We start from the raw sequence: 23240 nt of genomic DNA, 5'->3' as shown, positions 1-23240 counted from the left end.
TATTGATTCAAGACCAGATCAATAGAGCCTGTGGACAAACTTACAGTGACTTGTCGAGACAGGCAGTGAAGCTGGACTCGTCGCACCTTTGTCCTAAGCTTGCTCACCGCCCGGGTCGGCAGAATCCGTCACCCCCGGCGGTCTCCCCCATTCATCGCTCCGTCCGGCAACCCTCATCTTGACGCCAGCTGGAGCCTCACATTCCCGTCAGGTCTCCTTTCTCATCCCATTGATCCGGAATTCTTTCGCGATTGACCACCGATACTACTACTCTCTTCCACAACCATACTTCATCCATCATGGCCGACCGTTTCCCCTCTCTGGAGGATTTCTCTGCGGGTTAGCAACCCGCATTCACTACTGCACCTTCTCCCGGGATACTAATCGGCGTGCAGGTCAAACCGAAGTTGTTGACACCAACGGCGGCGCCGACGAGAATGACTTCCTAGCCCGCGAGCGGGCGATGCTGGGCGACGATGCCGAACAGTTCGCTACCTCGCAGGACCACGTTGCCGAGAATGACGATGACGATTTGCTGGGCGGTGCGGAGGCTGCTCCGACTGGCAGCCCTTCTCACGAGGAGATGTCAGGGTTCGAATCGTCGTTCCCTGCTCTTGAGACACAGAACGAGGTACGATCTACCTGTCAAGAACAAGGACACACTCACTAATGTGATCCCCCCTTTTCCGAACAGCAAGTTGCACCTGGCGGTACCATCACTGGAACTGGTGCTCCCTTCCCGCCCACCGGCTACTCTAGCTACCAAGAACCTCAGGAGGAACCTGAACCCGTCAGGTATGTACTCTACGATATGTCGCAATTCACCCCATGCGCCAATTCCTTATTCGATGTCCAAACAATCCGCGCTCTCTAACGCTGAGCTTTGTACTAGGGAATGGCGCGAGAAGCGTGATGCGGAAATCACCCGCCGTGCCGAGATCTCGGAGGAGAAGAAGCAGTCGACCGTCCAGAAGGCCAGAGAAGACATCGACGACTTTTACGTCTCTTACAACAACAAGACCGACAAGCTCCGTGCGCAGACGAAGGCCGAGGCCGAACAATTCCTGTCCAACCGGGAGGACACCTCTTCTGGCGGCACCAGCTGGGAGCGCATTGCGAAATTGGTTGACATTTCTGGAAAGGGGACCAAGGGCGGTGCCAGTGGATCTGGCAAGGAGCGTTTCCGTGAACTGCTGCTCGATTTGAAGAAAGACGAGAAGGCCCCCGGTGTCAGTGGGGTCTAGATCGTGAGATCGACTCAAAACCAGCAACCCTCCCTTCAAGATATGGGTCGAGCTTAGGGAAGGAGTGTCTTAACACCCCATGAGAGTCTTCCTCACTTTCCTCGATATCACTGCATCCCAGCGCCTCTATCATGACTACCTTGCCGCTATTCCACTTATCCCCTCTATCTACCTTCAGGTGCTTGACATGTCCTCTCGAATTGGCCCGTATTTTGTTGCGCATGATTTTCTTACACCCTTTCTTTCTGTTTTAGCTTATTATTCTGCCACCCTTGTCTTCTTATCTTAAACGCTTTCTTTCTTAATCTATGTAGGTAAATAACGCATACAGGTTGTTTTGATCATCAGTCATCTTGTCAATATAGTTAAGTAGAACTTGCAGATCGGTCTGTATACGCAAATTCGGAATTATAGAACATGACGCTTGTTCATGAACGCGAGGATTGTACAAAATATAGAATCCCCTAAATACGACAATTTTGGGGTAATTCGATAAACGGTTGTCGGGTTATTGTGTCCTTGAAACCAAGCCGGCAGAACTATACAGCAATCCGCAGATTTAGTCCAGCTCGGCAACATCACCTCCGGGCTCGCCTATCTCTTCTTTCTTTTCCCTTCTGCCCTCAGCCTCGAGTTCCTCTAGCTTCTTTTTGCCCTCTTCCGTGGTCGCATCGACGATTCCTTCCTCCAGACTAAGCATGCCGCTGTCTCCGAGCTTCTCGATAAGATCTTCGGCGTCCGGCACGCTCATCTTTCCGAGCACCTTGTTGACCTCATCCAGAGACTCCGAGGCCAGGGCCTTCTGTAGATCTTCGGAGAAGGAGTCAAACACCTTGCGGGCCTCGATCTCGATTTGCTCCGTGCTGTCAGCAGCAGGGATGTTAATTGTAATCTTCGTGTTAGGATCCACAGCATGAAGCTGGATTTGTTCCACGCCGGCAGGGTCGTTAGAGGCGGAGCTATCCTTCGCGAGCTCTGCGGCGCGGGTCTTGATTCTTTGGTAGGTTTCAGTGACGTCTTTCTGGAAGAGTGTTGACGCTTGGTGATCCTTAGTAGTGATACTACAAAAAGCTCATGTTAGTCTCCGTTCTAGTGAGAAGGGGTGGTGATGGGTGCATACCGCTTAAAGAACAGGGAGATTCCGTCGCGGCCCAGAGAGCGGCAGTATTGGAGCAGCAGTCCTTGGTGAACGCACTGACGAGCATGGTCATCTTTTCCGGCCATTTGACTATTGAAAGCCTCAACCAAGAGACCGTCGGTTTCTTTCTCTGCGACAATTTGTGGGTTTTCGCCGATGAATTGCTGCAAGGCGCGGTAGTCGCTACGGCTGATCTTCGCGAACCGCTTGGCGAGATCGCTAGCCTTCATGTTCTCTGGATCCTCTTCCTCGTCGTCATCGGCGCCAGGCTTCTGCGATGAGGCTTGGCTTCCTGCTGCCGGATTCAGAAGCTCAACGGATTCTGACTGACCCGCTTTGGCCTTGTCGGCCTCGACCTTGGCGATATGAGATGTGTCGAATCCAGTGTGCAGCTGGTCACTCGTGATTTTGCTGCTCTCCTCCTTCTCGAGCTGAGCGAGCTTTTCCAAAAGTTCCTTCTGCAGTCCTTGCACCTTGTCCTTGTGTCCCTGCACCCCTTTGATGTACGCCTTGGTCTTTTCCTCCGTGCTGACATCGCCGATCTCCTGCTTGACTTGGTCTACCAGGGAGCTCATCATCTGAGAGTATTTCGGCTGCTCCTTGACCTGCGTGTGGACACCTTCCGGTGCCTCGGGGGGCGAATCCTCGGCGGGGTTTGATGCGCTCTCCATGAGGACTTGGAACACGAATTCCTCGGGGGTATTTGAGCCTTGGTTCTCCCGCAGGATCGCGAGGAGTTTATTGATGCGCGAAAGGAGTCCATCGTTGATGATCCGTTCGTATTTCAGGGTCTCGATTTCATAACGGCGATGCACCCGCTGCTGGTGGATCTGGTTCTGCTTGGCCTGAATGAACGAGCGCTTGTCGACATTAGGGTGGACTTCGATGTCGGAGTCATCGGACAGCTCCAAAGCGTCCCATTTGCTGTAATCGAGCACCATCTTGGGGCACAGAAAAGGCTGTTGCTTATAAGAGGGGCAGTAGAAGTGGGGTTCTAAACAATAAAGGATCAGATCCTTGAGTTGGTGGATGGAGGGGTAGGTATATTCACAGAGGGAGAAACAGGTATGTGAAGTGAACCGCTCGAGATAAATGTCACCACCAAATCAAAGAAACGAGCTAGTCCCAGCACTATGTTCTTCACTGCAGCAACACATCGAAAGCTATGGATCGCCTTGGATGCCAGCGGAGCACCCGGGCAGGCGGTGACCCTAGGCAGAACCTTTCCCGAAGCCCGTCGGACGCGGCGATTATCGGATTTGGCTAATGCTTCCCAAGTCTTCCCAAGCGTCACTCGCTTCTCGCTCCGGTCATTTCTCCTTCCCCTGCCGCGCTACTCTTCTCTTCCCCCGAATACCTTCCGGTGTCTACGGACATGAATACTCTCATCTCTTAGCTCGTTCAGTGAGATATGGCAATGCGTTATACCCCGTGACCTCCTTCTGAACAGCCGGCCGATTCCGCATCTTTAATTCCGCAATGCGCGGAGTCAGGGTGCTTACTTCTTGGGCTCCAGGGGTAGCTTCAAGGCCATTCGTCCAACCGAGGACCTGTGTCTTGAACGATCTCTACCCTGGAGCCAACGCCTCGGCGCCTGCGTTTGGTGCTCGTGGTCTCAATCGCTCGTTCTCCAGCTTCTCCACCCCGTTTCGCAAGGGTAATACCAACGGCATCCGTCAGCCTGCTGGTCTTTCGAACTTCCTCTACGCCAATTTCAGGCTTCAGTCGCGGTTCCTGCAGAATTCACGATTCCTTTCCTCCACCTCACGCTCCCTAGAAAACAAGACGACCGCGCAAACGACGGACACCCCGCAAGCAAACCAGAAAACCAACAAAGACAAAGAAGACGAGGAAGCCGAGCAAGGGTTTGAACTATCGGAAAGGGCAGCGCAAGCGGCTCAGGTCAACCTTCGGGCAAAACTCGCCAAAGATGGAGCTTCTGGAAAGAAGTCTGGTTTCTCCGAGATCTGGAGACTGCTGTCTATTGCGCGACCCGAGGCTAGGAAGCTAGGATTGGCGTTTCTATTCCTGCTGGTGTCTTCGTCCATCACGATGTCGATCCCGTTTTCCATCGGAAAGATCATGGATGCGGCAACGAAGTCCTCCGAAGGCGGCGCTACCGAGCTTTTTGGACTGAGCGTTCCGATGTTTTACGGCGCTCTGGCCGGTATTCTTACACTGGGCGCTGCCGCGAACTATGGACGAATTATCATTCTGCGCATTGTTGGTGAACGCATCGTTGCCAGACTTCGCTCGAAACTCTTCCGGCAGACGTTCATCCAGGACGCCGAGTTCTTTGACGCCAACCGAGTCGGTGACCTGATCTCTCGCCTGAGCTCCGATACCATCATCGTGGGTAAGAGTATCACGCAAAACCTGTCGGACGGTCTGCGGGCAGGTGTCAGTGGTGCGGCAGGATTTGGCTTGATGGCATATGTCAGTCTCAAACTGTCCAGCATCTTAGCTATACTGCTCCCTCCGATTGGTCTTGGTGCTTTCTTTTACGGAAGAGCGATCCGGAACCTGAGTCGCCAGATTCAGAGAAACCTGGGAAATCTGACCAAGATCGCCGAGGAACGCTTGGGCAATGTGAAGACGAGTCAGTCTTTCGCCGGAGAAGTTCTTGAGGTTAATCGTTACAACACTCAAGTGCGCAAGATCTTCGACCTCGGTAAGAAGGAATCAGTGATCAGCGCTACTTTCTTCAGTTCTGTATGTTTCCTGACTCTTGGAACTGGTGAATGAACGTACTGACATACATAGACCGGATTCATGGGCAACATGACAATACTCGCGCTTCTCTACGTCGGAGGCGGAATGGTTGGAAGCGGCGCTATCAGCATTGGAGAGTTGACATCATTCTTGATGTACACTGCCTACGCCGGCTCAAGCATGTTTGGCCTGTCCAGCTTCTACTCCGAATTAATGAAAGGAGTCGGTGCCGCCAGTCGACTGTTCGAGCTGCAGGACCGTGAACCTACTATTTCCCCCACCAAGGGCATCAAGGTCGAGTCGGCCCGTGGCCCTATTCGCTTCGAGAATGTTTCCTTCAGCTACCCGACCCGACCGGCCGTGCCTATCTTCAGGGACCTGGATTTCGTGATCCCTCAGGGCACCAACGTTGCCATTGTTGGTCCTTCGGGAGGTGGCAAATCGACCATCGCTTCCATTCTACTCCGGTTCTACAACCCTACCGAGGGTAAGGTTTTCATCGATGGAAAGGACATCGGTCAGATGAACGCCAAGTCTCTTAGACGAAAGATTGGTGTCGTCTCACAAGAGCCTGTTCTTTTCTCCGGGTCGATTGCCGACAATATTTCCTACGGCAGCCCCAGAGCAACCAAGTCGGAGATCATTGCAGCTGCCCGGAAGGCCAACTGTCAGTTCATCAGTGATTTCGTAAGTGTGTCCGTATCCCTGTTCTCATATTCCAAGCTAACAAGCGATGTAGCCGGATGGACTTGACACTCAAGTGGGTGCTCGAGGAGCCCAACTTTCTGGCGGCCAGAAGCAACGAATTGCGATTGCCCGTGCCCTGATTAAGGATCCGGATATCTTGATTCTCGACGAAGCCACGTCCGCGCTTGACGCCGAGTCCGAGACTCTCGTCAACAGCGCCCTTGCTGCTCTCCTGCGCGGCAACAACACCACAATCAGCATTGCTCACCGACTTTCTACGATCAAACGATCCGACACCATCATCGTCCTCAGTCCGGACGGACGTGTGGCGGAGCATGGCACGTATGAAGAATTGAGCTCCCGCCCCGACGGTGCCTTCACCAAATTAATGGAATGGCAAATGAGCGGCGGGGATGCGACACATCCGCCCCAGAATGCTCCCGTCAGTCCGGAAACCGAGGAGAAACTGTGGAATCTGGAGAAGGAAGAGGACGAGGATGCAGATGAAGCGGTTACCAAGCAATCGAAGAACGAGTAATAGGCTTGTTAGAGACTGGCTTTCTTTCGAGTCCGACTCCATGCACATACCCATCTGATTGGGATTCTATGGTCGATTGCTTTTTGTTGACCTTGATATTTTTCTTAGCTCTTTTTTTTATCTTTTGGAGGACGCTGGCACTGTAGAGTATACCGATCTTCCATTCTGTGCCTTATACACTTTATGTTTGATGTATCTAGCAATCACCGGACCATCGCCTCTCTGATGGGATTTGATGATCAGGATGAGGAGTGGTATAGAGAAATAATAAATTAATCTCCACTTGACTATACGCAGTTTCAAGCCAGACCGGAATGTGTCCTCGTACTCCGTTCCCCTTAGGAATGTGAAGATATAGTCCCGATAACGATGATTCATGTGACCCACCCGCGGCTTGGCGATCCCTGCTCGTCTTGTCTTATCGGCCTCAGATGACTTGACCTCCTCGCGACAACGTCACTTGCCCTCCATCGATTTTCAATGATGGCCTGATTTCCTCAACTCCAAGGTCCCTTGTCTTCTACCCAAAGGGGACTTGAACTCTATATTAACTTTACATCCTCAATTATGGATCGCATCCGGAAATGGGCAGCTTCTCCTCCCCCGGAGTATGAGCCTATCCAGCAACCGCTCAACCCCGATGACGAGGATCACCAGTCTATCTCCTCAGAGCGTCAGCTAGGCCCTCGCTTCTCCCGGTTTGAATATGCTGTATTCTTCCTATTGGGGGTCTCGATGCTGTGGGCGTGGTAAGTCCGGAGCTTCAACCATGCTTCATCCTTGTATCACTTCCTAACGTCTCCTTCTTTATCAGGAACATGTTCCTTGCCGCTGCCCCATACTTCTATCATCGATTCCAATCGGACGACTGGGCTGCTACCCACTACCAATCCTCCATCCTGACCGTGTCCACTATCACGAACCTGGGCTCGGTGTTTATCCTCGCAAAGCTTCAGAAGGATGCCTCCTACCCGAGACGAATCAGCATCTCGCTGCTCATCAATATCGCCGTGTTCACCTTGCTGGCGTTCTCCACCATCATCGCGAAACATGTCTCCGTGAGCACCTACTTCGGCTTCCTCATGGTCATGGTCTTCGGGGCGAGTCTGGCTACGGGAATCAACCAGAACGGCGTGTTCGCCTATGTCTCCGGATTCGGCAGGGAGGAGTATACCCAGGCTATCATGGCCGGACAGGGCGTTGCGGGCGTTCTCCCGTGTATTGTTCAGATCCTCTCCGTCATCGTGATGCCGCAGAGAAAGGCCGACCAGCCGGAAGAGGTACCGCAGGAATCGTCCATATCCGCCTTCGCCTACTTCATCACCGCCACCCTGGTCTCCTTCTCAGCTCTCCTCGCCTTCCTCTCTCTAGTCAAACGCCGCTCCTCCACCTCCCCATTGACCCCCGACATCTTCCAAACCGACTACCAAACCCATACAGCTTCCCCAGACATCAACGACAACGACAACCACAGTGACAATGACCACCCCACCAAAACAATCAGCCTCCTCACCCTCTTCAAAAAGCTCCGCCTCATGGCCCTCTCCATCTTCCTCTGCTACGCCATAACAATGACCTTCCCCGTCTTCACCTCAGAGATCGAATCCGTACATTCCGACCCAGCCACTCGCTCCCGCATCTTCGACCCCCCGGTCTTCATCCCCCTCGCCTTCCTCTTCTGGAATATCGGCGACCTCGCCGGCCGCATGGCCGTGCTCATTCCCTCCCTCTCCCTCGCCCACCGCCCCTGGTCCCTCTTCCTCCTCTCCCTGTCCCGCATAATCTTCATCCCGCTCTACCTCCTCTGCAACATCCGGGGCCGCGGCGCCGCGGTCCCCAGCGATTTCTTCTATCTAGGTGTCGTGCAGCTCCTATTCGGTGTCTCGAACGGGTACCTAGGGAGTTGCTGTATGATGGGCGCAGGTCACTGGGTCGAGGAGGACGAGAGGGAGCCGACGGGTGGGTTTATGGGGTTGATGCTCGTGGGCGGGTTGACGGTGGGGAGTTTGTTGAGTTTTGGGGTTTCGAGTGCTTAGGCTTTTGTTTTTCCTCTCGGCCTCTTTTTTTTCGCCTTTGCTTTTTCGGTTTTATATATACTGTACATCGGCGTTAGGAATGTGATTTGAGGGGGAAGGGGAGGGAAGGAAAGAAATGAGACTGATAGATTGAATAAATCGCATATAGCCAGGTCTTGGAATAGATTAACCTCATTTCGATATATATACAGCATTAATTAATTAGACAGGACAGTTTATCTAGAATATGGGTTCAATATCTCTCGCCGAGTATACATAAATACCATGCCAGCTAGAGACGTTCGGCTCAAAATTCAACATCTTAGTTTAGAGTTCTAAAATCCATCATCCTCACCTAGTTAACTATATTTTTAATCGCATTAAATTGCCATTATCCATAAATAAGCAGAGAGCCATGAAGTACTGTATACTTGTGCATATTCACAAGCTAGAGGACACGGCCTTGAACAACCCGTATATCAATATATAAATCGATAACTACATATGTTGACGGAGATCCTGAAATAAAGATAACGTGATCATTCTGTCTAGATTAGACAAGCAGGATCAAAGAGGAGCAATACCTTATCCTATATACTTGGTATCTTGAGCCAATAAAAGAGGCGAACAGTTTAGATTGACTTTGAGATATCAAAACCAGAACTACAAAACCAAGACCCATGAGTGACTCCCCGGAATCTAGAACCAAATCACTCGCATACCAACCCACAGTATCAAGCAGGCAAATAAGTCAAGTTAAGACCGGACGATTAATGTCAGATTTTCTACTGAGTGAATCAAACACCATTTCAGGATCCACTATTCGGTAACCAAGTGTCTCTACCGTATTCATATACAGAGTCAGCCAGCGGACAGGGTAACAATAAACCTCGAACCAAGCCCCTCTAACAATAATAACAAAGAACCGACCCCCACCGCATATCGATCAGGATATATATGTTCAATTGACACCCAAACCTCCCTATCGGGCCCATCAACGATACCAAAGACGCTCTGACTCCCCCAAGCATTCTCCCACAGTCACGGCTTATCAAGGAACCAGTCAGTAATTCTTTCCATTCATTTACAGACCATGAATATTGTTAAAAGAAAGAGCAAAGTACACATACCCTTTAACCCCCTCAACTTCGTCCCCTCCAGCATTTCCCTCGTTAGCGTCTCCACCGTCTGTCGATGCGTGTCATGCGCCAGCACGATCGTCCCGCCGGCTTCCAATTCCTCGACGAACCGCTCGTAACTGTGATCAATCAACCACGGCGTGTCATGCTTGTAGTCCTTCGTGTCAATGCTAGCTGAGATCACCCGGTATCCGAGGTCGCCGAGGACGCTGAGAACCAGGTCGTTGACTTCTAGATAAGGCGGCCGCATGTAGGTCGGCGCTCGGCCGGTAATGTCACGGATTTTGGCGCTGAGGCGGGTCATTTGCTCGTAGATGCCATCGTAGTCGAGGGAGGGGAGTTGAGGGTGGTCGTACCTGGGGGTGGAAGTGTCATGTTAGTTATGTAATTCATGGTTGTGAAGTTGATCTAAGGAGGTGGATAGCGTAGTTATACATAGAGAGGAGGGGATATACGTATGAGATGCAATCTGATGACCCTCCTCACTAGCCCGCTTCAAGTATTCCGTGTATTCTTCATGTTGAAGATGATAGCCATTTACAAAGAACGTAGCGCGGACGTCGTATTCCAGAAGAACGTCTAGCAGCTTCGGCGTGTAGTGAGAAGGCCCGTCGTCGTAGGTAAGAGCTATAGTGCCGGGGACAGCGCAGTCCGTGATCATCGTGCCCACTGGGACTGTTTCTGTCGTGGTGTCGTTCCGATACCGGGTGTGACCTGGTAGATGGGGAGTCTTGGGGCGCGTAGACGAGTTATTGTTTTGGTAGGTGGGAATTCTAGGGAAGGGGATATCCGTGGCGGATACTTTTGCGTATATTGGGATGTCAGACTCGAATGAGACGTTGGATGTTGCGTGCCTGGGAGGATGCACGGTCATGATCATCATTGGGGAGGCGAGAATAGACGTCAAGAGAGTGAACAGGGTAAGGATAGACAGGGGATAAAAAAGAGTGGACGCCATGGCGATGGGTACGAATGGGACTTAAATAGAATGAGTGCATTGATAAAAGCATAATGATTGGGAATCAGTTCAATTTCGAAAAGATGAAGTTCAAGGTGGGAGTCAATTCGGTGAGGAAGGAAGGAGGGATGGAAGAGAGAAACCGAGTCCCTCTGAGGGAAAGTTCTGCTACCACCTCATACAATGCTCGCATTAGAACGGTCATAACCATAACAATGATCAACGACATCAATTCGGTTTTTCTGCTTTTCTCGAGCAGAATACAGAAGCAATATTAACATCCTGACCTCCCCTAACACTCACCAAATAGATTAGGAATACATGATACATGAAGGTATGCAGACGCAGCATTACAAGCCAAATCGCTTTTCAAACCACCGCTCCTTTATCCTTCTTTCTCTCACTTTGGGTTTGAACACCGTGTTTAACCCTTCTTGGTGTAGCGCTTCATGGACCGACGCTGTCCCTTCTCACGCTCACGGTCAAGGAACTTGCGCTGCTCGTCGGCGCTCATGCCGCGCAAAATACGCTCTCGCTCATCCTTCTTGATCTTCTCGGCAGCCAGCTTGCGCTCCTCGGCCTTCTCCTCTTCATCCATGCGACGGAACTTCTTGATTTCCTCCTCGCGGGCGTTGCGGACCTTACGCATCACCTCGGCGCGGAAGTGAGCCGACGCCACAAGCTTATCGGCAAAGCGGAGGAACTGGGTGAACAAGGGCAGCGTTGACGCATACCCGGAAGCGGAGGAGGGAAGGCTCACGCAAATTTGAATGCGCTTTCTAGGGGTGGTCTCCTCGATCCTGGGAAGGGTTAGACTAACATCATAGGCAAAAAGGCAGATTACTCACTTCAAAGGCCGGTCAGTAGGCTGGTCGGTAACAATAAGATACTTGAAGTCATCGCCGGCCTTCTCAACAGCCTGGATCAACTCCGGGGTGAGAAGTGCGTCGGTGATCTCGGCATTTTCAGTCATCACGGTGGCCCATTGGGGAAGCTTGGCGTTGTCCTTGGTGAAAGTCATCGAAGCATCGTAGCGATCCTGACGGAACTGGCGCATATGGTTCTTGTGCACAACGGCCCAGATGAAGCCATCGTAGGCCGAGTTGTTGACCTTCAACGAGGAAGTATCCTGAGCAGGAACGGGAACCACGTCCTTCTCCTTGCCATCAAAAGTATACGCAACGGCCTCGTAGGTCTCGGTCGGCGCCTGCCAGCTGTCGAACAGGAAACCAAAGACCACATCCATCCAGTAAGTCACGGGGTTGTAGCGCTTGGGCAGCTTGATCGCGATGTCCACGAAAGCCACGTTCTGGCGGCCAGTGGCGTACGAGGTGAACTCCTGGGCCGTCTTCTCTTTCAACAAATCTTCCGGCGAAGTCAGCTCCGAGGTGACCTCCGACTTCCGGACGCCGTTGAAGCCGACGACCGCGAACTCGCTGTGGAGGGCGGATGCGTGGGCCTGGGCCCAGTCCCGGGCCTTGCGTCGGTTCTTACGGGTGCCCCAGAGATGGAAGACGACGATCAACAGGATGATGGGCGCCACCATAGCCTCCTGGATGAAGTCCTTGGGCGACGTTCGTTCCCACACCCGGTACCATTTCGTATACGGGACGCCGGCCCCGACGCCCTCGGTGTTGAATGCAGGCACCGAGGAGGCCGAAGAGGCCACGATAGAGGTGGGAGATGGGTCCGGTGCGTTCACAAAGTCGGCGAAGTCTAATGAGGAACAACAGTCAATTGATGGGATCCTTTCACGCCGGGGTAGGACGATGCTGATGGGCCCTGGCCCGGGTGTCATTCCAATGGATTGCGGCACTCACCATCCTCAACCTTGGCAGCATCCGATGGCTGAGAGCCACCGAACACATTCTTAAGCAAACCCTCCATGGCGAAAGGGAAAGGGCGGAAAGTAAAGGCAGCAGGCTCCTAAACCGTCCGGGGATTGACAACGTGGCGGAAGGAGGAGAGGGAAAAGAACGGGAGCGAGTTGACGTTCGTCGCAAAGCGATCGCTTGACTTGAGCTAGTGGTGGAGCCGCCGCTTTGGGTACCTCCACGCCAAGACTTCTCTGCGTTTCCGTGGACAGTCGGAGGGAATACAATTCAGTATAAGTATGAGTATAATGATGATAAGCATTGATAACCAATTAGTTATTGTATAACACCGACCACCGATCCCCGGATACCACCAGAAGTCCCAAATATATCTCACAGAAAAAAAGAAAACGAGTGAAGTGGTATCCGCACAAAAACAGAAAAACAGAAACGCCCAGATTCTTTTAGGATACACCAGAGGAAACAAACAATGTACAGTATATAGTCTCGCTGAAAGTCACAATTGGGTCGAAAGCCATAAGGTCGAAAGTCGAGGTCAAAAGGTCGAAAACAAGCATATAATTAAAACCAAGGTCGTATCGGTCATTAGTAAGAAATATACCAGACTCGCTGGTGCAAAGAACGTAGTAAAAAAGAATTAATGAGTGGCAGAGAACCATCGGGTTCTTCGTGTTTATAGGCTCACTGGCCGTAGGCCGGCGGAGGAGAGTCCTCGTGGTTGGCACGGCCCCAGAAAGGGCTGCAGGAGGTGCTGGGCATCAATTTTTCGTCTCGCATTCGACGGGCGATTTCTCCCGCTAGCCTTTCGACTAAGGCCTGGTCGACCGGACCGGAACTAGGCTTTTCTTCGACCAATGGAAGTATCGTAGACGGCAACTGCCGAGACGGTTCAGCCTCTTGCTTTTGGCTGTTGCGTTGAGAGGCGCCGTGAGGGCGCACGGTAGCTCGAGGAGTCACATCGACATCTCCATGTTTCGTGGGTGCCAAAGAAGACTCTCCCGGCTCACGCAGAATCTCTGCTGCAATGTTGCGACGAGGGGTAGGGCGAGAAAGACTTGTGCGATGCCGTTCGGGGATTGTCGGAAGTTGAAGATCGCTATCCGGGGACAAGGGAGGCGTCACCGGATCGTCGGGTTGTTCATTGACAACCGGGAGCGGGGCGGAGCACACCGATGGTGCACTGGTCGTTTCGGTGAAGGCGCTTTCATCGCTGACACTTGCCGAGTCCTCCGGAGCCTTGGGTCGGCGCAAATCCACGACACGCTTCTTGCGCTTTCTAGAATGGGCCTTCGAATGACGACCGGCCCCAAGACTCAGACCATAACTGCTAAAGGCGTGGGTCGAGGCAGACGATCGACTGTGTGTCGACACCATGCTAGCATTGTCCTGGAAGGAAGACATGCTGCCGGCGTGAGATTGAGTGCGCGATAGTACCGGGCTTAATGGAGACATGACGCTTCCATTTCCGTCACCCTGGTCGGAAGGCGAAGTCCATGCACGGTAAACCACTTCTCGAATCGAGGGGGTGAAGAGCGACAATGTGCGTTGCGAATCCGTGAGAGTTGCCAGTCGCAGAAGATTCTTCTGCGAAAATAGCGAATGGGTTTCAACCGAGGAGTCGAGGGAAAGCGAGGCGATATCCGAGTCATTCAGGGCATTTCCCTGAGCATCGACTGGATCCTGAGGAGGACTGGCCAACGGATCTTGACCCGGGCCCTCGGCTGCCGCGTTGTTGTCGGCGCGGTTTTGCGCTTCCTCCCCGATGCGGTATTCGGGGACCCATAACTGAAGGGATAGTCGATGTATGATGGCGGGTAGCTCGTCCATGAACAGGATGCGAAGCTGACCCTCGATTTCTTTTTGTAGGAAGTCACGAACAAAGGGGATCGAATCGAATGTCGAAGAAACCTTAAGCGATTCCAGTGGGTCATTCCGGAAGACGACGGTGATTCCTTTTTGCTTGGAGAAGACTAGGATAACGAAGCCGGAGAGTTTGAAGTCGGATAGAGTGATTTGAAGGGGGATTGTGAGAGGAGTTCTGTCGCACCAAAAGGACCCCGTTAACAACGGAGCGCACAGTATATGTTAAAACAGACAGGGCACTACTTACGCTGCAGCTAACGGCAACGGCGAGGCGAAGGAGGGTCTTGTGAAGAGATAGGTATTGAGCGGATTCGCCTGTACCCGGGTTTTCAGGGTCAGGAAGGCGTCGCCCGTGTAGGACATCTTGAAGATGCCTCGAAAGCGATCCTCGGCCAAGTCGCCGATTTCGAGGATTTCCAGATCGGGCGGCATAGAGCCGAGATTGAGTTCGGAGACGATGATGTCGTCGACGATGATCGGGGGTTTGGGGGATTTATTCAGGGCCGCGGTTAACAGTTCCTGGGCGCGAGTGTAGAAACTCGCGTCCGCCATGAGCGGCGACCAGTTGAAGTTGAACGCCATTACCAGTCATCGAGAATTGACGGGGGTAAAAATCTGGGGCGAAACCCGCAGGGCGTTAAGGCAGGACGGGGGCGAGGTCGACGGGCGCGAAAATCATCAGATGAGGAGCGAGGACGAAAGGGAGAAGGGATAAAGTAATATGGGGATCGCAGCACCCAGTGGGGGAGTCGAAAGAGGGGGATGAAGCGACGATAAGCCGGAAGAGCTGGGAAGAGAAAGAAAAGGAATGGATGGAAGGAAAGAAAGAAATGTCTTCCCGAGGGTCCGTCACAGGCCCGGTCGGGACTCGCGTGATCTACGCGACACCACGAGATGCGCTGGAAACTCTCCAGCAGTGCAGGAATTGTGCGCCGGACTATCTAGTGTCTACAGACTAGTGGAATTCAGTATTCTTCTTATCATTCTAATTTCTATCAAATTATTCTGGCTCTGTTCTGGCATTTTTCCTTCCCCGTGATCTCTCGAGGTTGAAAGGGCCCGACCGGGGAAGAGGCGAAAGGAAGAAAAAAAAAAGAGGCGGGTACCAGGCAGGACTAGAGGCAGCACTAGTCAAGGCCCAAGCAGGTTAAGTCTTGCGTCACTCCCCCGAAGCTCGCTCCTCCACCTCCGATCCCCTCCGACTTGCTTTTCCATCATTTGAATGGGTTAAACTCCGGAGAAAACTTGCAGCGCATGGATCTTCGCGATGAGGTAGCCGGATTCGACTTCCGCCAATACCATACCCTCTGTCGGTCCAACTGGAGCCTTTCTGTGCTCTTCCACTTGATGTTTAACTTTCTTGCTGTTGTTGTTTACCGTCCTGCTGCTAACGGGCCAAAAATAGTATGGATCATGTTGATCACTGCACAACTGCCGCCCCTTAACTACTCCGGTGTATAGGAGTCTGTGACAAGGGTATCTACTATTATCTAGTTAGGTACTCATGTTGTTTACTTTAGGCGAAGAAGGTCCGAGAACATTGGAATACCGCATATCAACATTTCTATGATGATTTCCACTATCAAGAACACGGCTTGAATTGTTCAAACGGCATGGAAATATAGAACTGCGACAACCCATCTGAGCGAGTCCATCAACCACAGGAAAAGTACGGAGTATTTTCAGGACACTTCAGACCCAGTCGCATGCTGCGACCTGTCTCGCCGATCCCAAGCCGTGTTGAAGAGTGGTTAACACACCTTCCATAACACATGTCCAATCATGGACATCGATTTCATTCTTCGCTCCGTGATCCGACAAATGTTCGACGCTAGGGTCAGCCCCAGGGGTAAATATCATCGGCATTCTGCACCGACTGTCCTGCTTTCATCTGCCATCTTCAACGCTAGGAGATGATGTGACCTTTCGGGTTTCATCGCCCAACACTCGTGCTACCGTTACTACTAGAGTTACGCAGGAGTTCCGAGAATAAAAACACGGCTATCATGATCTGAATGACCCATGGAGGATGAGCTAGGGCTTGAGCTGCCTTTTCGAGACCGTTAGCGATGAGGGCTGCTAAGAGACTCATGTGGTCCAGGCCTGGCTTGGTGAATCAGGCCTTTTGGACCAAGTCCTGTGTACTTGCATGCCTGCATTGTATTAGTTCGGACAAAATGAGTCCTTCATTAGGGCCATCTCACAATCCGGTCCTCCGGCGTAGAAGATCACAAGGTAAGCTTTAAGCCCTGTAAGATTAGATGTTTATTTTCACTCATCGAAGATATTTAGCCATCAGAGTACAGCGCAAAGAGAATTCCATATCTCTGTCCCATCCGTAGAACTAAACCCCGCCCATCTGATTGGCCACAGCCCACCCACTTACATAATCCTTTTCACCGCAGCAACCACCGCGCTAGTCTACTATGGGCAAGGAGTCAATAACTCTCCAAACGGGCCTTCCTTCCCAAATGCCACCTTCCAAGACAGCGAACTAACAGACAGCACCGACAAACTCACGCCTCCCTCCCGATCGCAAACCCACTACTCATATCCCATCAAAAACCCACCAACACAGGCTGCTGGTTCTGTGAACGCACAACCCGCCAGCAGCAATGGTCTCGCCCCTCTCCCCCGTCGCAGGCGACGTCACGCCCAAACAAGCCCCGTCGAAAGCGAAAACGAAACCTGCGAAATCACGACGGGTCTATGGAAAGCGCAAGGTCGATGCGCCGCGGGCGGTGTTAGATCAGCGGAGTCCGGCGAAGACGGAGATGAAGAAATCGTCAACGACGGTTCAGGATGGTGTGGATTCGCTCCGTGTGAAGCTGGCTGAGGTCCGGATTGGGAATAAGCAAGATGCGCTGCAGGAGGAACCGGTTGAGCCGGTGAAGACCAGTGAGAAGACTACCGAGCAGGTAGAGGAGCATGTCAAAGAGATACCAGAAACAACGGAAAATGTTGACGAGATACCCAACACTATGGAGCTCACCGATACGCCAGAAATTGAGACGCCGAATGTGGAACCGGAAAACGAGACGGCAGAGTCCACCTCTTCGAAGCCTCAGGCAGCACCGAAGAAACAATTAGAGACGATGGTGGAAGTGAGGGTCAGTCCGAAACCTACCGCACGGAGATCAAAGCAAGAGCCAAAGGAGAACCATGATACTAGCGAGACCGGGAGGCGGGCAACAAGAAGGACCAAACCCGCAGAGAAAAAGCCCGTCCAACGACAATCGGCTGGGTTCGTATCGGACCAAAAAGCCAATGTCTATGTTCGCACCATCCTCGACGAGGCCTTATCGCCGGTAGCTGCGCAGAGTGTTCAGAAATTCGGTTCCTGGGCCGCTCGCGCGGGGAATATGCTGGAGGTTGTGAAGATCGCCGAAGGTTCCTACGGAGAGGTCTATAAGCTACGACTGCGAGAGGAGGTGTGCAAGAAGGAAATGTCGAAGTCGAAGCTGGCTCGTCTAAAGGCCTACGGGGATGGTGTTTTCAAGGTTGTTCCTCTGCGGGCGCAGAGCGGTCCTGGTTCGAAAAAATTCACCAGTATCGACGAAATCGTGTCCGAGGTCAAAATGTTGAAATACCTGGATCCCATCCCAGGGTTCGCGCGATTCAGAGAAATCCACGTCGTTCAGGGCCGCTTCCCGGAGTCGTTCCAGAAAGCATGGGATCACTATAAAAAGACCATGGATGACTGCCTGAATCCCAACCCATCAAGCAAAAGATCGTATCCCGACTCGCAACTCTGGGCCATTATAGAGATGGACGATGCCGGGTGTGAGCTGGAAAAGTTCTCTTGGACATCCATCTTCCAGATCTATGATATCTTCTGGGGAGTGGCGATGGCTCTTGCGCGGGCCGAGGAATATGCGCAGTTTGAGGTATGACTACTCCGACCTTAACAATGACAGGCTACTAACAGAAGGACAGCATCGCGATCTTCATCTTGGCAATGTTTGTATCAGAAGTATCCGACCGGACGGCCGCATGGACCCGCCGACAGAGCTTGAGATAATGCGCCTGTCATCTGCCAGCGGGTTTGGTATAAGCACGCTGGAGACCACTATCATCGATTATTCGCTCTCCCGAGCCGAACTGAGATCTGCCGAGGAAGCAGGCGAAGTTGTTGACATTGCATCGTCTGACCTTGACAAGAAGCAAATCTTTCATGCCGTTGGTCGGGATGAGGACGAGATCCTACTGAGAAATACCTATAGATAGTAAGTTCCTCTTTCGTCCCGGGGAAATTTTGACTGACAACCACTAGCATGCGCGCCCAACTATACACAGGACAGCCCTTGGACGCCACCAAGCCTGCTGATATCCCGGGCATATGGGTCGAATACGCTCCACGGACCAATCTCATCTGGTTGCTCTTCCTCCTCAAGTCCCTGCTGAAGAATCACAAAACCGAGATCCCTCCCCAAAGACAACCTCTTGCCCCACGCTCTCCTAATAAGGAAGTCCAACCCAAATCCAGGTCCCAAAAGAAAGATAGTCTTCATTCTAACAAGGCTATCACACAAGTGCAGTCCAACGCCTCTCAATGGCAGAAGACTCTCCAGGATCGACTGACCAGTGTCTTGGGGCTTTTGGATCTCGACCACGGACACGAGGATATGTGCTGTGCGGCCGACCTAGTTGCATACGCCATTGACTCTCAATGGCTGGATGGGCAAGATTTCTTTTAACTGGCTCTCTAATCATTTGCATCCGGGTGGTGTTCTATTCCCCTGTTCTATTCGTATATTTTCTGCTGCGTATAGATCTACTTGCATATAGACGGTTAGCGAGGTATGGTGTTGGTGTTGGTGTGTTCTTGGCATTTATATAATATCTGATCTTTCTCTGGCTATGGCATAAATCGTATAGTTAATATCAAAGACCTTGTTCTCGAGGCTAATTGGTCTCTCTTCCAAAAAGCCTTAATTCTTCAAGGAAGCAATAATTCACGGACTTAGACAATATTGTACTACTACTGCGTAGCTCGTTGGGTACATATGTACCTAAGTAGTCATCCAAAGTGACATTTAAACACCCGGTGCTCGGGCCTCCGCAGAGTCAGATTATGACATCATTAAACGAATCTCCGCATTAACATTACTATCAATAACTAAACCTATATCCTGTACTAATAATAGTTGCGATGGGAACCGCATAGCAAGGTAGGTGGATAAATAGGTGGGTACTTATACAACACACCACACACACAAGCAAACACACAATAGATAAATAAAGCCACCCATGACCGAGATGCAATAACTAGGGAAAAAAAAGATTGCGCGCAAGAATAGACACAGAACCGCCCAGCCGAAACCGAAACCCAAACCGAGACCGGAAGATAAAAAGGAAAGACGAAAGAGGCGTGGAATGAAAGGGCGAAACTTAATCAAAATGTAAAGAGACCAGACAGAGTAATTTGAATAGAACAATCCCATCTATCATTTCGTCGTGATGTGCGAAAGAGAATAGACCTGGCGTGTAGGGCAGATCTAGTATGGGTGCTGTGTACCCCGATTCATTGAGATGAGTGTAAGAGTGTATGAGGGGCAATTAGGAGATTAGGAGGGAAGAGACAGATAGAGAGGGAGAGGTACACAGAAATAGGGGCCGATAGGGTAGTATTAGATTGATGATTGAGACCCCCGGGCGTGCAGCGCACATTCACTTGTAGAGCCACAGCCCTTGCAGCCCATGTACCAGTCTTGGTCGATGAGCTGCTTCTCTAGGTCATGCCAATACTGCGCCTTACCGCCAGCACCGGTCTTGAGGTCTAGGTCGCCGAGACGGATCTCAACGGCCCCTTCATCATCAAGGGGCATCTAAGATGGTCAGTTCTGTTTGATTCGAAAGCTGCCAGACGAAGAGGATAAGGCAACTCACCTTGATGAACATCGTGCAGTCTCTCAAAGTCATGGCTAACGACTTCCCTCGAGACTGCGCCGGCGGTCCATGGAGTCCCACTTCCCTAGTCGCTTTCTGGTGACTTAACAGCTGCTGGAGGGTAGGATTTCGATAAAGTACCGTGGCCAGCCGCATCTGGTCCTTGCACCCTTTGACGTATTTGGTGGCCCGGAGGACATTTTCGAACCGCTCCGAGACAAGGTCCAGAGGACAGAATGAGCGATCTTCGGGTCGGCCAGCCCGACGGGCTTCGTGGTTCTTCATGTCGCGCAGAGCACATGTGCGACATCTGCGGCTAGCTGCCGGCGCCGAGGGCGATTGAAGAAGCCATTTCGGCTTCAGCTCCGCAAGGATCATCCCGGGGTTCTCGAAGACGGTCATGTCTGTGATCAGGAGACCGAAGGGCTCCGTAACGGATAGATAGGCACCGTGACGCCGTTTGGGACGTCGACCGCTCAGCTCGGCGGCGTGCAACTGCTCGTTGCATTGTTGGACAAGCCCTCGAGGGAGATACACCAGTTCCTGGTCTACTAGTTCCTCCGGCTTGAACAACGGACGGATGGTTCGGTCGAAATTCCGCGCAATTTCCTGATAGGGGATTCCTGACGACGTATCCTTGCGAAGTCGAAGCAGTTTTCCTTTGAATTCGGCAGGCACGCTGAATGATTCCCTGCCATAGGAGCTGGCTTTCTTGGACCGGTGGGCGGAGGATTTGTTGGACACGATTCTGTAGATGACATTGGCACCACCTTCTGCAAGATAAACGAGTTGAGCTCCCAATGGGAGCTCCAGCAGGTTGGATTTTGTCATTCGTTATGTGGTCAAGTAGGGTGTTGGGATTTTCTTCTGTGGAAGAACCATGGCCGCAATGGACAGTAGGGGGAGAGGAAAGAAGGCCTGGCTCTGGAGGAACTACAACCCCAGTTAAGATGGCGTTGACAGTCTCAGACAAAGGAAGGCACGGCCGCAACCGTATGGGATCCCTGGCAACGCTACCAAGTGCCGAATAAATAGTTGGAGGAGAAGGCAGCAGATTAGCAAGGGGGGCTGAAAAAGCAAAGAAAAAAACTTGTTCAGTGCGCAGATGCACTGAACCCAAAAGGGACGGTAGAGAGGCTCCCCAGTTGTGCGGACCGTTCCAGCACAACCAGGTTAGATCTCGGGATGGCAAGTTATTTTCTTTTTTCTCCTTCGTGGTATTTTATTCTCATAGAGACCGTCCTTTTTGAAAGGAGGGGTCTTTCTGGTCTTCGTGTTTGCAGAGTAGTGATTTGTCTCCGTTTCGTCACTACTGGCCAATTGAGTAATGGGAAGAATTAAACGCCAATCCACGAGGCAATTTATGACCGATCTATCCAAGCTCGACCTTTTTTAATTTGGCTTTTTGGGACGAAAATAAACCCCCCCGTTGGCTAATTCGGAACAGCGGATGGCAACCCCAGAGATATTAAAGAAGGAAAATCCTCCAAGCCAGATAGCGTTTAGCGGGAAGGATTTCTAGATCAGTGACTGAGGCCGGTGCAGGGGTTCTAGTGGTATCAGCACCTGTGGCGCTTGGCTCTTGGGAGTCTTAGGCGGATTTCATGCCAATCAGCGCACGTTCACCGACAATGATTCCAAGTATTCTGATATCGCCTCGACGCCGCGCATCGGATGCACGAAAAACGCATGCAAGCCCGTCGCACGCAGCTCGAAAGGGAGAAAGGGAGGCGACGAGCAATGTGGCCCAGTTGGAGTTCCGGGGATCCAACTAGATAAGTGCGTTCGATCGCAAGTGGTCGGGCACACAGGCAGCTTGGAGGAACTCGGACCCCAGGACGATAGGCGGTCAGCGAAGACTCGTGGGTGGCCTCTTAATTTGATGAATTGTGACGAGTAAAATCGTTGACGATCACCGAGGAAACGGGGAATGGCAATGCTGAGATCATGCGAGTAATAAGTAGTTCCTTCTCCGTCGTTATTCTGACTGAGCGACGGTCAGACCAGGCCGGAGGTGCGTCACATTCAGCCTGCGAGAGTTTCGTTTGCCACCAATCACCGCGTCCAGTCTAGGGAATGACGGGCAAAGTTTAAAGAAACGGCTGATGGTAGCAGAGAAAAAGGATAGGAAGAGAGAAGAAAAGGGGGTGAATAGGGGGTTGGTAATAATATCAACAGTCTGGTATGACTGAAGGTCAGTGTGAGCTGAGGAAGGAAAATTAATATTCAAAAATAAAAGATAAGAGTCGAAAGTTCGGATCGCGAACCTAAGTTTCAGGCTCTCTGGCTGGCTGACTCGCGAAACATTCAAACAAAGAAAGATGACGCAGGGTCCATTTGTCGAGGGAGACACGCCAAGGTCTATCGTTCGTGTCCCCCCGGTCTGTTCTTCATTCTTATCCACCCAGCCTTACGGGTCGTTGGCAGCGACAAGTGGGAGGGATAATCCGATTATCTTTTTTGCCTTTCTGACGGGTTCAAAGGGAAGCGACAGCCTCTTGGCATCGACCTTCCTGGGGTTCCATCGGGGTTTTCTAGTAAATTCTTCGGGTCATCACAGCGACGTGTCGAAGCCGATCGCTAGCCTTGTTAGCAGCTGCCCCCAGGATCATTAGATTCAGATCCAACCGTGTTCACCTGGGACTCGGAGACCAGGGATTAAGGGCTTAGTGGTGATGTCTCTAACGATCTGGGGTAAGGAGCGCGAAAAAGAAAAAGATGACGAGAGACGATCCTTGTCGGACTTGTGTCCCCCGACAGATCCAATCGACGTCCATCATGTCATGGACGCATCCCAATGCACCATCTCCATTGAAAAGTGGACACTTTGCTCCGTTCGCAGGGCAGACATCGCGATGAGTTGGCCCACGGAGACTGGATGTCAGCGCAGCAATCGGAAGATCTGGAGAGAATCCTCGACCGAGGAGGGCATCAGGCTGCCCGATCATACTATCGATCTGTTGGGTGATGTCCTTGTTCGATGAGGACATGATCAGGAACAGAGATGGACGAGGAGAAAGAAGGTCGCTGACGGAGTGGACTGTAAACTGTAGACTGTCGACTGTACTCCGTAGTTACTGTCAGTAGCTAAAGCAGTGCCCCTCCAACCCCGCGTTTTCTCTCTCTCCTTTCCTCTCTCTTCCCTCGATTCCCTCTCGTCGGACTTGACACCGTTTCTCGCCAAATTAATTTATTCCTGTCACTGCAAGACACCAGAATAGG

At 51.8% G+C, this 23240-nt stretch overlaps 9 protein-coding genes across 9 annotated transcripts; 4 read left to right on the top strand and 5 right to left on the bottom strand.

Moving 5' to 3' along the window:
• Positions 1–299: 299 nt before the first annotated feature.
• On the top strand, positions 300–1244 carry KD926_011514 (clathrin light chain CLC1; the record flags this gene model as incomplete). The annotated part of the gene is made up of 4 exons (XM_053103803.1): positions 300–339; positions 396–631; positions 695–795; positions 893–1244. 4 exons carry the CDS (start codon positions 300–302, stop codon positions 1242–1244), a joined length of 729 nt encoding a protein of 242 aa, XP_052952883.1.
• A 559-nt stretch (positions 1245–1803) lies between these two features.
• Positions 1804–3323, bottom strand: KD926_011513 (Hsp90 co-chaperone CDC37; the record flags this gene model as incomplete). The annotated part of the gene is made up of 2 exons (XM_053103802.1): positions 1804–2305; positions 2365–3323. 2 exons carry the CDS (start codon positions 3321–3323, stop codon positions 1804–1806), a joined length of 1461 nt encoding a protein of 486 aa, XP_052952882.1.
• Positions 3324–3861: 538 nt separating this feature from the next.
• On the top strand, positions 3862–6319 carry mdr2 (ATP-binding cassette permease mdr2; the record flags this gene model as incomplete). The annotated part of the gene is made up of 3 exons (XM_053103801.1): positions 3862–5094; positions 5146–5781; positions 5834–6319. 3 exons carry the CDS (start codon positions 3862–3864, stop codon positions 6317–6319), a joined length of 2355 nt encoding a protein of 784 aa, XP_052952881.1.
• Positions 6320–6886: 567 nt separating this feature from the next.
• On the top strand, positions 6887–8355 carry KD926_011511 (nucleoside transmembrane transporter FUN26; the record flags this gene model as incomplete). The annotated part of the gene is made up of 2 exons (XM_053103800.1): positions 6887–7068; positions 7134–8355. 2 exons carry the CDS (start codon positions 6887–6889, stop codon positions 8353–8355), a joined length of 1404 nt encoding a protein of 467 aa, XP_052952880.1.
• A 973-nt stretch (positions 8356–9328) lies between these two features.
• Positions 9329–10431, bottom strand: KD926_011510 (chitin deacetylase; the record flags this gene model as incomplete). Its single annotated transcript, XM_053103799.1, has 3 exons — positions 9329–9381; positions 9465–9829; positions 9929–10431. 3 exons carry the CDS (start codon positions 10429–10431, stop codon positions 9329–9331), a joined length of 921 nt encoding a protein of 306 aa, XP_052952879.1.
• A 424-nt stretch (positions 10432–10855) lies between these two features.
• KD926_011509 (CCDC47 family protein) lies at positions 10856–12318 on the bottom strand (the record flags this gene model as incomplete). Its single annotated transcript, XM_053103798.1, has 3 exons — positions 10856–11231; positions 11280–12147; positions 12252–12318. The coding sequence occupies 3 exons, from the start codon at positions 12316–12318 to the stop codon at positions 10856–10858; spliced, it is 1311 nt and encodes a 436-aa protein (XP_052952878.1).
• Positions 12319–12947: 629 nt separating this feature from the next.
• KD926_011508 (mitochondrial distribution and morphology protein 34) lies at positions 12948–14681 on the bottom strand (the record flags this gene model as incomplete). Its single annotated transcript, XM_053103797.1, has 2 exons — positions 12948–14304; positions 14377–14681. 2 exons carry the CDS (start codon positions 14679–14681, stop codon positions 12948–12950), a joined length of 1662 nt encoding a protein of 553 aa, XP_052952877.1.
• A 2063-nt stretch (positions 14682–16744) lies between these two features.
• Positions 16745–18826, top strand: KD926_011507 (uncharacterized protein; the record flags this gene model as incomplete). The annotated part of the gene is made up of 3 exons (XM_053103796.1): positions 16745–18016; positions 18066–18355; positions 18403–18826. 3 exons carry the CDS (start codon positions 16745–16747, stop codon positions 18824–18826), a joined length of 1986 nt encoding a protein of 661 aa, XP_052952876.1.
• A 933-nt stretch (positions 18827–19759) lies between these two features.
• Positions 19760–20849, bottom strand: KD926_011506 (inositol-pentakisphosphate 2-kinase; the record flags this gene model as incomplete). The annotated part of the gene is made up of 2 exons (XM_053103795.1): positions 19760–19957; positions 20019–20849. The coding sequence occupies 2 exons, from the start codon at positions 20847–20849 to the stop codon at positions 19760–19762; spliced, it is 1029 nt and encodes a 342-aa protein (XP_052952875.1).
• Between the last annotated feature and the right edge of the window lie 2391 nt (positions 20850–23240).

This window comes from Aspergillus affinis (assembly GCF_023601865.1).
Source record: "Aspergillus affinis strain CMG 70 chromosome Unknown NODE_97_length_141424_cov_85_845664, whole genome shotgun sequence".
In the NCBI taxonomy this organism is placed as follows: domain Eukaryota; kingdom Fungi; phylum Ascomycota; class Eurotiomycetes; order Eurotiales; family Aspergillaceae; genus Aspergillus; species Aspergillus affinis.
This window is presented reverse-complemented; position numbering and strand designations above follow the sequence as displayed.